The sequence below is a fragment of the Salmo salar genome, chromosome ssa05 (genome assembly GCF_905237065.1).
Source record: "Salmo salar chromosome ssa05, Ssal_v3.1, whole genome shotgun sequence".
NCBI classification, from domain to species: domain Eukaryota; kingdom Metazoa; phylum Chordata; class Actinopteri; order Salmoniformes; family Salmonidae; genus Salmo; species Salmo salar.
In genome coordinates, this window is record NC_059446.1 from 92204182 (window position 1) to 92219413 (window position 15232).

The following is a 15232-nucleotide window of genomic DNA, read 5'->3' on the forward strand; positions in this document are numbered from 1 at the left end:
TATTCACTGATCGACCTGTAATGATCGACCTGTAAATATATACAGTGGGGGGAAAAAGTATTTGATCCCCTGCTGATTTTGTACGTTTGCCCACTGACAAAGAAACGATCAGTCTATAATTTTAATAGTAGGTTTATCTGAACAGTGAGAGACAGAATAACAAAAAAATCCAGAAAAGCGCATGTCAAAAATGTTATAAAATGATTTGCATTTTAATGAGGGAAATAAGTATTTGACCCCTCTGCAAAACATGACTTAGTACTTGGTGGCAAAACCCTTGTTGGCAATCACAGAGGTCAGACGTTTCTTGTAGTTGGTCACCAGGTTTGCACACATCTCAGGAGGGATTTTGTCCTACTCCTCTTTGCAGATCTTCTCCAAGTCATTAAGGTTTTGAGGCTGACGTTTGGCAACTCGAACCTTCAGCTCCCTCCACAGATTTTCTATGGGATTAAGGTCTGGAGACTGGCTAGGCCACTCCAGGACCTTAATGTGCTTCTTCTTGAGCCACTCCTTTATTGCCTTGGCCGTGTGTTTTGGGTCATTGTCATGCTGGAATACCCATCCACGACCCATTTTCAATGCCCTGGCTGAGGAAAGGAGGTTTTCACCCAAGATTTGACGGTACATGGCCCCGTCCATCGTCCCTTTGATGCGGTGAAGTTGTCCTGTCCCCAAAACACCTCCATGTTTGACGGTGGGGATGGTGTTCTTGGGGTCATAGGCAGCATTCCTCCTCCTCCAAACACGGCGAGTTGAGTTGATGCCAAAGAGCTCCATTTTGGTCTCATCTGACCACAACACTTTCACCAGTTGTCCTCTGGGTCATTCAGATGTTCATTGGCAAACCTTCAGACGGGCATGTATATGTATTCTTGAGCAGGGGGACCTTGCGGGCGCTGCAGGATTTCAGTCCTTCACGGCGTAGTGTTACCAATTGTTTTCTTGGTGACTATGGTCCCAGCTGCCTTGATATCATTGACAAGATCCTCCCGTGTAGTTCTGGGCTGATTCCTCACCGTTCTCATGATCATTGCAACTCCACGAGGTGAGATCTTGCATGGAGCCCCAGGCCGAGGGAGATTGACAGTTCTTTTGTGTTTCTTCCATTTGCGAATAATCGCACCAAATGTTGTCACCTTCTCACCAAGCTGCTTGGCGATGGCCTTGTAGCCCATTCCAGCCTTGTGTAGTAGGTCTACAATCTTGTCCCTGACATCCTTGGAGCTCTTTGGTCTTGGCCATGGTGGAGAGTTTGGAATCTGATTGATTGATTGCTTCTGTGAACAGGTGTCTTTTATACAGGTAACAAGCTGAGATTGGGAGCACTCCCTTTAAGAGTGTGCTCCTAATCTCAGCTCGTTACCTGTATAAAAGACACCTGTGAGCCAGAAATATTTCTGATTGAGAGGGGGTCAAATACTTATTTCCCTCATTAAAATGCTAATCATTTTATAACATTTTTGACATGCGTTTTTTTCTGGATTTTTTGTTGTTGTTATTCTGTCTCACTGTTCAAATAAACCTACCATTAAAATTATAGACTGATCATTTCTTTGTCAGTGGGCAAACGTACAAAATCAGCAGGGGATGAAATACTCTCCCCCAACTGTACATGAATAGACATAGAAAGAGCACAGAGAGGCGCAAAACAATGTGGGGAGATGCAAAGATTTTATTCAAGTTACAATAATATTCAAATAAAACTCTTCTTTGGAGAACCTGGAACATGTTGTTTTCTTAATAACTAATAAAACAAAATGGTGGTCACACCGTTATAATTTTAATTTCTTAACAAATCTAACAGCATCACATCAATCCTCCAGTCATAGGGTGGCATCCCAAATCACACCCTATTCCCCTTATATAGTGTACTAGTTTTGACCAGTAGTGCACTATATAAAAAGGGGCATAGGATACCATTTAGAACACATTCTGATTGGGTGGAAGGGGGGGGGTTCTCTCCTCCTCCTCCTGTCTTCTCCTTTAGCTGTTGTGTCCCTGAAGGGCCTCGGCCATGAAGAGTTTGCCAAGGTTCTGGGAGGTGAACTCCTTCACATTCTGGCAGTAATTGTTAATTTGCCCTGTTTGGCAGAAACACACAGACAACACAGCAGTATGAATAACAGCAGGAATCATATTAGCAGCGTTGGAGGTCAATCAGTCAGTCGCATGTTGTCAGAAGGGAGACAACAACCGTGCCCAAAATGTCATCCTATCCCCTAATGTGGTGCACTAGTTCTAACCAGAGTTCTACGGGTGTGTCCCTATGGACCCTGGTCACATGTAGTGCACTATGGAAATAGGGTGCTATTTTGGGATGAAGCCAACCATCAGAGAGACAGCAGGCAGCCAGGGATGTCAGATGAAGTCTATTACGCCGCTGTAGATGAATGTAACTAACACCATGGAGAGATGAGGGAACAGAACAGAGGAGGAGATGGGTAGTTACCATGGAGAGATGAGGGAACAGAACAGAGGAGGAGAGAGGTAGTTACCATGGGAGATGGGCAGAGGAGATAGGTAGTTACCATGGAGAGATGAGGGAACAGAACAGATAGGTAGCTGCTAGGAGGAGGAGGGAGGGAGGGGTGGGGGTACCTGTGATGAGGAGAGAACAGAACAGATAGGTAGCTGCTAGGAGTTAGGGAGGGGGTGTGGGGGTACCTGTGATGAGGAGAGAACAGAACAGATAGGTAGCTGCTAGGGGGAGGAGGGAGGGGAGGTGTGTGGGGGTACCTGCGATGAGGAGAGAACAGAACAGATAGGTAGCTGCTAGGAGGAGGAGGGAGGGGAGGGTGTGGGGGGGTACGTGTGATGAGGAGAGAGAACAGAACAGATAGGTAGCTGTGAGGGGTGGGACTGCGATGAGGAGAGAACAGAACAGATAGGTAGCTGCTAGGAGGAGGGAGGGAGGGAGGGTGTGGGGGTACCTGCGGTGAGGAGAGCAGAACAGATAGGTAGCTGCTAGGAGAGGGGGAGGGTGTGGGGGTACCTGCATGAGGAGAGAACAGAACAGATAGGTAGCTGCTAGGAGGAGGAGGTGGGGGTGTGCCGAGAGGGACAGAACAGAGGGTGGAGGGGGTACCTGGATGAGGGGAGAACAGAACAGATAGGTAGCTGCTAGGAGGAGGGAGGAGGGTGTGGGGGTACCTGCGAGGAGAGAACAGAACAGATAGGTAGCTGCTGGGAGGAGGAGGAGGAGGGGGTACCTGCGATGAGGAGAGAACAGAACAGATAGGTAGCTGCTAGGAGGAGGGAGGGAGGATTGGGGGTACCTGCGATGAGGAGAGAGAAAGAACAGATAGGTAGCTGCTAGGGGAGGAGGAGGAGGAGGGTACCTGCGAGAGGAGGGTGTCCATAGGAGGGGGAGAGCAGAACAGATAGGTAGCTGCTAGGAGGGGAGGAGGAGGGTACCTGCGATGAGGGGGTGTCGGAGGAGAGAACAGAACAGATAGGTAGCTGCTAGGAGGAGGAGGAGGGTACCTGCGGAGGGGGGTGTCCATGCGAGGAGGGAGAGAACAGAACAGATAGGTAGCTGCTAGGAGGGGAGGGGGTACTGCGATGAGGAGGGTGTCCATGGGAGGAGGAGGGTACCTGCGATGAGGAGGAGGGGTGTCATGCGAGGAGGAGAGAACAGAACAGATAGGTGGCGCTGCTGCTAGGAGGAGGAGGAGGGGGTACCTGCGGATGAGGGGTGTCCATGCAGGAGGAGAGAGAACAGAACAGATAGGTAGCTGCTAGGAGGAGGAGGAGGAGGGTACCTGCGAGTGAGGGGGTGAGGAGAGAACAGAACAGATGAGGTAGCTGCTAGGAGGAGGAGGAGGGTACCTGCGATGAGGAGGGTGTCCATGCGAGGAGGAGGCTGTGGTGGTTTAAACATCTTGGAAACATCTTCCTCTGGTAGAGGAGTCTCTCCTCTGGTCTGTCTCTGAGCATTCTCCTGCTGGCGCCGCTGGGTATACTGCAGAGGGGAGAGAGGAGGGAGGAGGGGGAGAGGGAGGGAGGGGAGAGAGAGGGAGAGAGAGAGAGGGGGGGAGAGAGGCGAGGAAGAGGAGGGGAGAGAGGGAGAGCGAGAGAGAAAGAGAAGAAAGGAGGGAGGAGGGGAGAGAGAGAGGGAGGGAGCGGAGAGAGGAGGGAGCGAGAGAGAGGAGGGGGAGAGAGGGAGGAGGGGGCGAGGAGAGGAGGGAGGCGAGAGAGGAGGGAGGGGAGCGAGAGAAGGGGAGGGAGAGGGGAGGGAGAGAGGAGGGAGGAGAGAGAGGAGGGAGGGGAGCGAGAGAGGAGGGAGGGGAGCGAGAGAGAGGGGGGGAGCGAGAGAGGAGGGAGGGAAGGGGGGCGCGAGAGAGGGGGAGAGGAGGGGGGCGAGAGAGAGGAGGGATGGGAGAGAGAGCAGCTATAAAATCCGACAGACATGACAACAGGGATGGAGTGATGTGTGTTGGTATGACGACAGACATGACAGACAGGGATGGAGTGATGTGTGTTGGTATCGACAGACATGACAGACAGGGATGGAGTGATGTGTGTTGGTTATCGACGACATGACAGACAGGGATGGAGTGATGTGTGTTGGTATACGAGACATGACGAAGGGATGGAGTGATGTGTGTTGGTATACGGCAGACATGACAGACAGGGAGAGTGATGTGTGTTGGTATCGCAACAGACATGACGCAGAGGTGATGTGTGTGTAGACATGACGACGGGATGGAGTGATGTGTGTTGGTCCACGACACGTGACGACGGGATGGAGTGATGTGTGTTGGTACGACAGACATGACGAACGGGGATGGAGTGATGTGTGTTGGTATACGACAACACGACGAACGGGGATGGAGAGATGTGTGTTGGTATACGACAGACATGACAGACGGGGATGGAGTGATGTGTGTTGGTATACACGACAGACAGGGATGGAGTGATGTGTGTTGGTATACGACAGAGCATGACGACGGGGATGGAGTGATGTGTGTTGGTATACGACAGACATGACAGACGGGATGGAGTGATGTGTGTTGGTATACGACAGACACGACAGACAGGGATGGAGTGATGTGTGTTGTAGTATACTGAGACATGACAGACAGGGATGGAGTGATGTGTGTTGGTATACGACAGACATGACGAGACGGGGATGGAGTGATGTGTGTTGTATCGACAGACATGACAGACAGGGATGGAGTGATGTGTGTTGGTATACGACGCTGACGGACAGGGATGGAGTGATGTGTGTTGGTATACGACAGACATGACGAACAGGGATGGAGTGATGTGTGTTGGTATACGACAGACATGACAACGGGATGGAGTGATGTGTGTTGGTAACGAAGACATGACAGAAGGGATGGAGTGATGTGTGTTGGTATACGACAGACACACGAGGGATGGAGTGATGTGTGTTGGTATCCGACAGACATGACAGACAGGGATGGAGTGATGTGTGTTGGTATCCGACAGAAACATGACGACCGGGGATGGAGTGATGTGTGTTGGTATCCGGCTAGACATGAGAGACAGGGATGGAGTGATGTGTGTTGGTATCACGACGAGACATGACAGACAGGGATGGAGTGATGTGTGTTGGTATACGACAGACATGACAGACAGGGATGGAGTGATGTGTGTTGGTTTCACGACAGACATGACAGACAGGGATGAGTGATGTGTGTTGGTATACGACAGACATGACAGACAGGGATGGAGTGATGTGTGTTGGTATCACGACAGACATGACAGACAGGGATGAGTGATGTGTGTTGGTATACCACGACAGACAGGGATGGAGTGATGTTTGTTTACATGGGATGGAGATGTGTTGGTATACGACAGACATGACGAACAGGGATGGGGTGTGTGTTGGTATACGACAACGCGGCGAACAGGGATGGAGTGATGTGTGTTGGTATACGACAGACATGACGACAGGGATGGAGTGATGTGTTGGTATCGACAGACATGACAGACAGGGATGGAGTGATTTTGTGTTGGTATACGAGAGACGCAACAGGGATGGAGTGATGTGTGTTGGTATACGACAGACATGACGAACAGGGATGGAGTGATGTGTGTTGGTATACACAAAGCGACAGACGAGGATGGAGTGATGTGTGTTGGTATAGCAGACATGACAGACGAGGATGGAGTAGTGTGTGTTGGTATCACGACAGACATGACAACAGGGATGGAGTGATGTGTGTTGGTATACGACAGACGACGACAGACAGGGATGGAGTGATGTGTGTTGGTATACGACAGACATGACAGACAGGGATGGAGTGATGTGTGTTGGTATCGACCAGACATGACAGACAGGGATGGAGTGATGTGTGTTGGTATCGACAGACATGACAGACAGGGATGGAGTGATGTGTGTTGGTATACGACAGACATGACGGAGGATGGTGTGTGTGTTGGTAACGAGGGGATGGAGTGATGTGTGTTGGTATCACGACAGACATGACAGACAGGGATGGAGTGATGTGTGTTGGGTACTCGACAGACATGACAGACAGGGATGGAGTGATGTGTGTTGGTATACGACAGACATGACAGACAGGGATGGAGTGATGTGTGTTGGTATACGACAGACATGACGACAGGATGGAGTGATGTTGTGGTATACGACAGACCAGGGATGGAGTGATGTGTGTTGGTATACGACAACGACGCAGGGATGGAGTGATGTGTGTTGGTATGACAACACACGACACGGGATGGAGTGATGTGTGTTGGTATACGACAGACATGACAGACAGGGATGGAGTGATGTGTGTTGGTATACGACAGACATGACGAACGGGGATGGAGTGATGTGTGTTGGTATCGACCAGACATGACAGAACGGGGATGGAGTGATGTGTGTTGGTATTCCGACGAACGCGACGAACAGGGATGGAGTGATGTGTGTTGGTATACGACAGACATGACAGACAGGGATGGAGTGATGTGTTGTTGGTATACGACAGACATGACAGACGGGGATGGAGTGATGTGTGTTGGTATACGACAGACATGACAGACAGGGATGGAGTGATGTGTTGGTATCACGGACATGACAGACGGGGATGGAGTAGGATGTGTGTTGGTATACGACAGACATGACAGACAGGGATGGAGTGATGTGTGTTGGTATACGACAGACATGACAGAGGATGGAGTGATGTGTGTTGGTATACGACAGACATGACAGACAGGGATGGAGTGATGTGTGTTGGTATACGACAGACATGACAGACAGGGATGGAGTGATGTGTGTTGGTATACGACAGTGGGAAATCAGTGATGCCGTCACCTAAAAGTCTCTTTTTCATTTGGGAGGCAGAGCAGAGGACAGGTTGGTGGTGGGGTGTTGATGCTGGGACACTACCGCTGCCTGCATGCACATCTAAAGCCTGTCAAGCCTACCGAAACTATCACCACAATATTCATGTATAACTAGGTTTCACACGGAAACGGCCCAGGTTTCACCAGAGGCTTCAGGTTTCCGAAACGGCTTCCAGGTTTCACACGACTGGCTTCAGGTTTCACGACGGCCCAGGTTTCACGGGCTTCCGGGTTTCACACGAAACGGTCCAGGTTTCACGAGCAGCTTCCAGGTTTCACGGACGGCTTCCAGGTTTCACAGGCGCTTCCAGGTTTCCACGCGAGAAACGGCTTCCAGGCCAGACGGCTTCCAGGTTTCCGGAAGTTACGGCTTCCAGGTTTCACACGAGAAGCAGCTAGGTTTACCGAGAAACGGTTTCTAGGTTTTACGACGTTCAGTCACCATGGCTTCTAGGTTTCATGCGAAATTACTTCTGGTTTTATACAAGTAATACAAACTGGTATTTAGTGCTCCATTCCATACTGCAGCCACCCTCTACTGGGACACTCACATTACAGTGTTAACATTATACCAACTTGATCTGGGAGGCGGCATCCCTGGTATAGTGGATCAATCAACAGTTATATTATATAATACCTCTGTCTCCCTGGATCAATCAACAGTTATATTATATAGTACCTCTGTCTCCCTGGATCAATCAACAGTTATTTATATAATACCTCTGTCTCCCTGGATCAATCAACAGTTATATTATAGTACCTCTGTCTCCCTGGATCAATCAACAGTTATATTATATAATACCTCTGTCTCCCTGGATCAATCAACAGTTATATTATATAATACCTCTGTCTCCTGGATCAATCAACAGTTATATTATATAGTACCTCTGTCTCCCTGGATCAATCAGTTAAGTATTATATGAAGTACCTCTGTCTCCCTGGATCAATCCCTAGTTATATTTATATAGTACCTCTGTCTCCTGGATCAATCAACAGTTATATTATATAGTACCTCTGTCTCCCCTGGATCAATCAACAGTTATATTATATAGTACCTCTGTCTCCCTGGATCAATCAACAGTTATATTATATAGTACCTCTGTCTCCCTGGATCAATCAACAGTTATATTATATAATACCTCTGTCTCCCTGGATCAATCAACAGTTATATTATATAATACCTCTGTCTCCCTGGATCAATCAACAGTTATATTATATAATACCTCTGTCTCCCTGGATCAATCAACAGTTATATTATATAATACCTCTGTCTCCCCTGGTATAGTGGATCTGTTTAGAGCTTCCCTGCAGGACAGTCAGGACGAGTCCCAAATAGTACCCGAGGCTCTTAAATAGTGCACTAGTTTAGATGAAAACCCAGTGGTCTCTCTCTTTCATTCACCATCCCCTCCCCCGTTCCTCTCTGGAGGAGGAGGACTCCCCTGTGGACGGGGTCTGAACCTAATTCTATAACCCCTCTAACAATCACTGTCCAGGAAGTAGATTATCTCATTATCCCAACTACAGTGTGTTGATTACATTTTCCCATCATGATAACAGAATGTGTCTGTGTGTCTCTCTCTGTGTGTGTGTGTGTGTGTGTGTGTTTTACCTGGTGTTTCTGCTGCTGTTGCTTGCTGAGGTTACGGCTGTAGGTGTTGTACTTGACAATGTCTGACTCATATCATCCACTCTGTCCATCAGGAGCTGCAGAGACTTCTCCAGGTGGTTACTGAGGGAGATAGAACTACACATTAGATTACATTCTCCAGGTGGTTACGAGGGGAGATGAACTACACATTAGATTACATTCTCCAGGTGGTTACTGAGGGAGATGAACTACACATTAGATTACATTCTCCAGGTGGTTACTGAGGAGATGAACTACACATTAGATTACATTCTCCAGGTGGTTACTGGGGGGGAGATGAACACCACATTAGACTACATTCTCCAGGTGGTTACTGAGGGGAGATGAACTACACATTAGACTACATTCTCCAGGTGGTTAATGAGGGAGATGAACTACACATTAGATTACATTCTCAAGGTGGTTACTGAGGGGAGATGAACACCACATTGAGACTACATTCTCCAGGTGGTTACTGAGGGAGATGAACTACACATCAGACTACATTCTCCAGGTGGTTACTGAGGGGAGATGAACTACACATTAGATTACATTCTCCAGGTGGTTACTGAGGGGAGATGAACACCACATTGGATTACATTCTCCAGGTGGTTACTGAGGGAGATGAACTACACATTAGACTACATTCTCCAGGTGGTTACTGAGGGGAGATAAACACCACATTAGATTACATTCTCCAGTGGTTACTGAGGGGAGATGAACTACATTAGACCTACATTCTCCAGGTGGTTACTGAGGGAGATGAACTTCACATTAGACTACATTCTCCAGGTGGTTACTGAGGGGAGATGAACTGCACATTAGTCTACACACTACAGATACTACGAACAGAAAGTGACGTCTGTAGTCCCAGGGGACAGGTTCACTCAGTCAATCACGTAGGTCTGCTGTTTCTCTCTCTCTAAAACAGCCAAAGCAGCAGGACCAGACGGATTACCAGGGCGGGTACCCAGAGCATACGTTAATCAGCTGGCAAGTGACTTCACTGACATTTTCAACCTTTTCCCTGACCCAGTGTGTAAATACCCAGTGTGTAAATCCTGAAGCTGTGCGACAGAAGAGGAATAACTTCTCCCAGCCATGAAAAGCTGCCAGAGCGGACGGGGACATTGCTTATATCACTATGACAGGCTCATTGTCCAACCTACCCTCCTTCCCAGAAGCCTGGAAGGGATGAGACAGCCAAACCTAGGGGTTCGTAGCTTCAACCCCACAAATATACCAAAACACACACACACACACACACACACACACACACACACACACACACACACACACACACACACACACACACACACACACACACACACACACAGCTGAATGTATATTTGTTTCTCTTTGCGTTCGTCTTATCCATATTATGTCTGTCTGTGAGAAGCTACCCGGGAAAGGGCTGATAATAATCCATATTACTATATGTAGCGCTTAGAAATAAGGTTCAGGAAATAAATAACTTGCCAACATCAGATAACATTAATATATTAGCCTTTTCGAGAATCGCCCGATAATTCCTTTGATGATACAGCAATACAAGGATATAAGATCTATAGAAGAGACAGGAATGCTTATGGCGGAGGTGTTGCTGTAAGTATATATATATTCAAGCCATATCCCTGTAATGCTTAGAGGAGATCTTATGTCAAGTGTTATTGAAGTGTTGTGGTTGCAGGTTCACTTGGCACTTCTAAAGCCTTTTCCTTTGGGGTGTTGCTATTGGCCACCAAGTGCTAACAGTCAGTATCTAAATAATATGTGTGAATGCTTGATAGTGTATGTGATGTAAACAGAGAGGTCTACTTTCTGGGGGACTGAATATCACCTAGTTTTCATCAAGCTGTCCGCTCAGAGGGAAGCTTCTTACTGAACCAGTGCCTGTAATCTGGTTCAGGTTATTAAAACCTGTTGGGGATCGGGGGCAGTATTGAGACATTTTGAAAAAATATGTGCCCATTTTAACTGCCTCCTACACCAACTCAGAAGCTAGGATATGCATATTATTAACACATTCGGATAGAAAACACTCTGAATTTTCTAAAACAGTTTGAATGGTGTCTGTAAGTATAACAAAACTCATATTGCAGGCAAAAACCTGTGAAAAATAGATCCAAAAATGTGGATTTTGTGACTGTACTATTTAGTGTCATTGTTTTTAGATACCATAGTGAGAAAGGATTCATTTGCAACACCTACGGCTTCCACTAGATATCAATGATCTTTATAAAGTTGTTTGAAGGCGTCTATGATAAACAGAGAGCAAATTAGAATCCAAGGAAGTTGACATGTCATCACTTCATTTTTTTGCGCCTGCAAAATCTGAGAGGCATTGAGTTTGTCATCATTTTTTTATCTAGACATAGGATAGGTTGTGTGAAAATATTACTGATGTTTAACGTTAAAAATGACCGAAAGATTAATGCTAAACAACATTTGACATGTTTGAACGAACATAAATAGATTATTTACTAGGTTTTTTGCCTTTCGGCGTGATTTTACCAGCCCCACACCACGTTTTGTGGGAGCATAATGGAACGCTAAGTACTTGGTGTTATTTGGACATAAATTATGAACTTTGTCAAAAGAAACCACATTTGTTCCGGACCGGGATTCCTGGCAGTGCCTTCTGATGGAGATAATCAAAGGTAAGGGGGTTATTACAATGTTATTATCGATTTTAGATGATGCTAACTGTATAGCATAGCCTGTTGTTCTTAGCATAGCACCCGTTTATTGCAAAATGTGATTTCCCAGTAAAGTTATTTTGAGATCTGGCCATTCGGTAGCAATTACGATGATAATATATTATTCTTTGAATGACAATATTATAATTTACCAATGTTTTCGAATAGTAATTTTGTTATGTTCACGGAAGCATTTCAGAGAAGAAAAAATCTGAATTTCACGCTACTGTAAAATGCTGTTTTGGATATAAATATGAACTTGATGGAACAAAAAAATGCATGTATTGTATAACATAATGTCCTAGGAGTGTCATCTGATGGAGATTGACAAAAGTTAGTTGCATAATTCAAGCTGGTTTCTGCTTTTTGGTGATGCCTGACCTTGAATTGAAAATGGATGTTTGTACTTTTGTGGCTATGTACTGTCCTAACATAATCTAACTTTATGCTTTTGCCGTAAAGCCTCTTTAAAAAATCGAACTGTGGTTAGATTAAGGAGATGTTTATCATTTAAATTGTGTAAAATAGTTGATTGTTTGAGAAATTGAAATTATTAGATTTTGATGTTTTGAATTTCCAGCCTTGTTAGCAATCCCGCTCGGGGTTCATTGCTAACCTGTAGGCCTAACAGGTTAATCAACCTACCAGGGTGTTTACAAAACACTACAGGAACAAGATCATCCACATATATCTATCACATTTCTACTAATACTGTAGGAAATTTGTTCTAAAGCTGTATCCGTACCCATTGGATGCAGTGATCACAATATAGAGCTATATCCAGGAAAGACAAAGTTCCAACAGCTGGGCCTTAAATAGTATATAAGAGATCATACAAACGATTTAACTGTGACTCTTATGGATGTTGTTAAAAATATGTGTTGATGTGATTAATGGAAGGAGCATCCAGATGCTATTCTTGATGAATATATTAAAATAGCTGTTTCCCCAATTATTGCTAAACATGAACCTGTTAAGAAACTGACTGTTAGACCTGTTAAGGCTCCATGGATTGACGAGGAAATGAAAAAAACGGTATGGTTGAAAGAGATGGGGGCAAAAGGAGTGGCTGATAAGTCTGGCTGCACATCTGACTGGCTGATTTACTGCAAATTGAGAAATTATACGACTCCACGCATCAAAAGAAGAAGTAACTATTATGAAGCCAAGATCAACGATATAAAAAAGTACTTTAAATTAAATTATGGGTTGAAAGACTAATTCCACTCCATCTTTCATTGAACCAGATGGCTTATTCATCACAAAACCATTTGATGTTGCCAATTATGTTTATGATCATTTCATTGGCAAAGTGGGAAAACTGAGAAATGCCAGTGAGCAATTGTGCTCATGCATTAAAAAACTAATAATGAAAAGGAAAGCATTGCAAGTTATAATTTTGTAAATTTAGTCTGGGAGATGTGGAACAACCTCCTGGCATTGACAACTAGAAGGAAAGCCAGTGAAGATGGTAAGTGACTCTACAGCCACTCCTATCTGTCATATCTTTCATCTGAATCTAGAGGGAAGTCTGTCTTCCGTCCGGGCCTGACGACAAAAGTCATTCCGCTACCCAAGAGAGGTAAAGCAGCCCTTTAAAATGGTTCTAACAGCAGACCAATCAGCTTGCTGCCAGCTCTTAGAAAACTGTTGGGGGGGATGTGTTTGACCAAATACAATGCTATTTCTCTGTAAACAAATTAACAACAGTCTTTCGGCATGCTTATAAAGAAGGGTACTCAACATCTACTGCACTGACACAAGTGACTGATGATTGGTTTGAAAGAAATGGGTAATAAGAAGATTGCCTTGATGTCAGCTTTGCTCACTCTTGCATTTCTCAACAACCATGAGATAGTCACTTGGAATGCCCATTTCGATTAAGATGTGTGCCTTGTTAAAAGTTAATTTGTGTAATTTCTTTCCGTCTTAATGAGTTTGAGACAATCAGTTGTGTGTGACTAGGAAGGGGTGAGTATACAGAAGATAGCTGTTTGGTAAAAGTCCGTATTATGGCAAGAACAGCTCAAATAAGCAAAGAGAAATGACGCTCCATTACTTTTTAACGGCATGAAGGTCAGTCAATACGGAACATTTCAAGAAAGTTTCTTCAAGTGCAGTACAAAACCATCAAGGCCCTATGATGAAACTGGCTCTCATGGGGACCGCCACGGAAAGGAAGAGCCCAGAGTTACCTCTGCTGCAGAGGATAAGGTTCATTAGTTACCAGCCTCAGAAATTGCAGCCCAAATAAATGCTTCCGAGTTCAAGTAACAGACATCGTCAACATGAACTGTTCAGAGGAGACTGCATGAATCAGGCTCATGGTTGAATTGCTGCAGAGAAACCTCTACTAAAGGACACCAATAATAAGGAAGACTTGCCCTCGGCCAACAAACACAAGCAATGGACATTAGACCAGTGTGGAAATATGTCCTTTGGTCTGATGAGTCCCAAATTTGAGATTTTGAAGGCTCCAACGCCGTGTCTTTGAGAGACGAGAGTAGGTGAACGGAGGATCTCCAAAGTGTGACACACACACACACACACACACACACACACAATTCGGGTCACTTAAAAATGTCCTTGTTTTGAAAGAAAAGCACCAAAAAAATAGCATCAAATTGATCGAAATACAGTGTAGACATTGTTAATGTTGTAAATGACTATTGTAGCTGGAAATTGATGATTTTTTTTATGGAATATCTACATGGGCGTGCAAGAGGCCCATTATCGTAACCACAATCACTCCTGTGTTCCAATGGCACATTGTGTTAGCTAATCAAGTTTATCATTTTAAAAGGCTAATTGATCATTAGAAAACCTTGCAATTAAGTTAGCACAACTGAAAACTGTTGTGTGCTAATTAAAGGAAGCAATAAACTGGCCTTCTTTTTAGACTAATTGAGTATCTGGAGCATCAGCATTTTGTGGGTTCGATTACAAGGCTCAAATGTCCAGAAACAAAGACCTTTCTTCTGAAACTCGTGCGTCTATTGTTGTTTTGAGAAATTTCGAGAAATTGCCAAGAAACTGAAGATCTCGTGACAACGCTGTGTACTACTCCCCTTACAGAACAGCGCAAACTGTCTCTAACCAGGAATAGAAAGAGGTAGGGGAGGCACGCGCACAACTGAACAAGAGGACAAGTACATTAGAGTGTCTAGTTTGTGAAACCCGACGCCTCAAAAGTCATCAACTAGCAGCTTCATTAAATAGTAGCCGCCCAAAACACCAGCCTCAATGTCACGGTGAAGAGGAATTCCGGGATGCTGGCCTAATACCACAACACCATTGACTAATACCACAACACCATGGACTAATACCACAACACCATGGACTAATACCACAACACCATGGACTAATACCACAACACCATGGACTAATACCACAACACTACTAAGGGACCAACACGGACTACACAACACCATGGACTAATACCACAACACCATGAGACTATTACCACAACACCATGGACTAATACCACAACACCATGGACTAATACCACAACACCATGGACTAATACCACAACACCATGGACTAATACCACAACACCATGGACTAATACCACAACACCATG

At 45.4% G+C, this 15232-nt stretch overlaps 1 protein-coding gene across 1 annotated transcript in view; it reads right to left on the bottom strand.

Annotated features, from left to right (window-relative positions):
* Positions 1–1657: 1657 nt before the first annotated feature.
* Positions 1658–15232, bottom strand: part of LOC100196680 (eukaryotic translation initiation factor 3 subunit H-like) — a 94733-nt gene continuing 81158 nt past the window's right edge. Inside the window, 4 exon segments of the mRNA XM_045719382.1 lie at positions 1658–2084; positions 3832–3964; positions 8936–9000; positions 9003–9055. Coding sequence (XP_045575338.1) covers positions 1987–2084; positions 3832–3964; positions 8936–9000; positions 9003–9055 — 349 coding nt within the window. The 3' untranslated portion in view covers positions 1658–1986.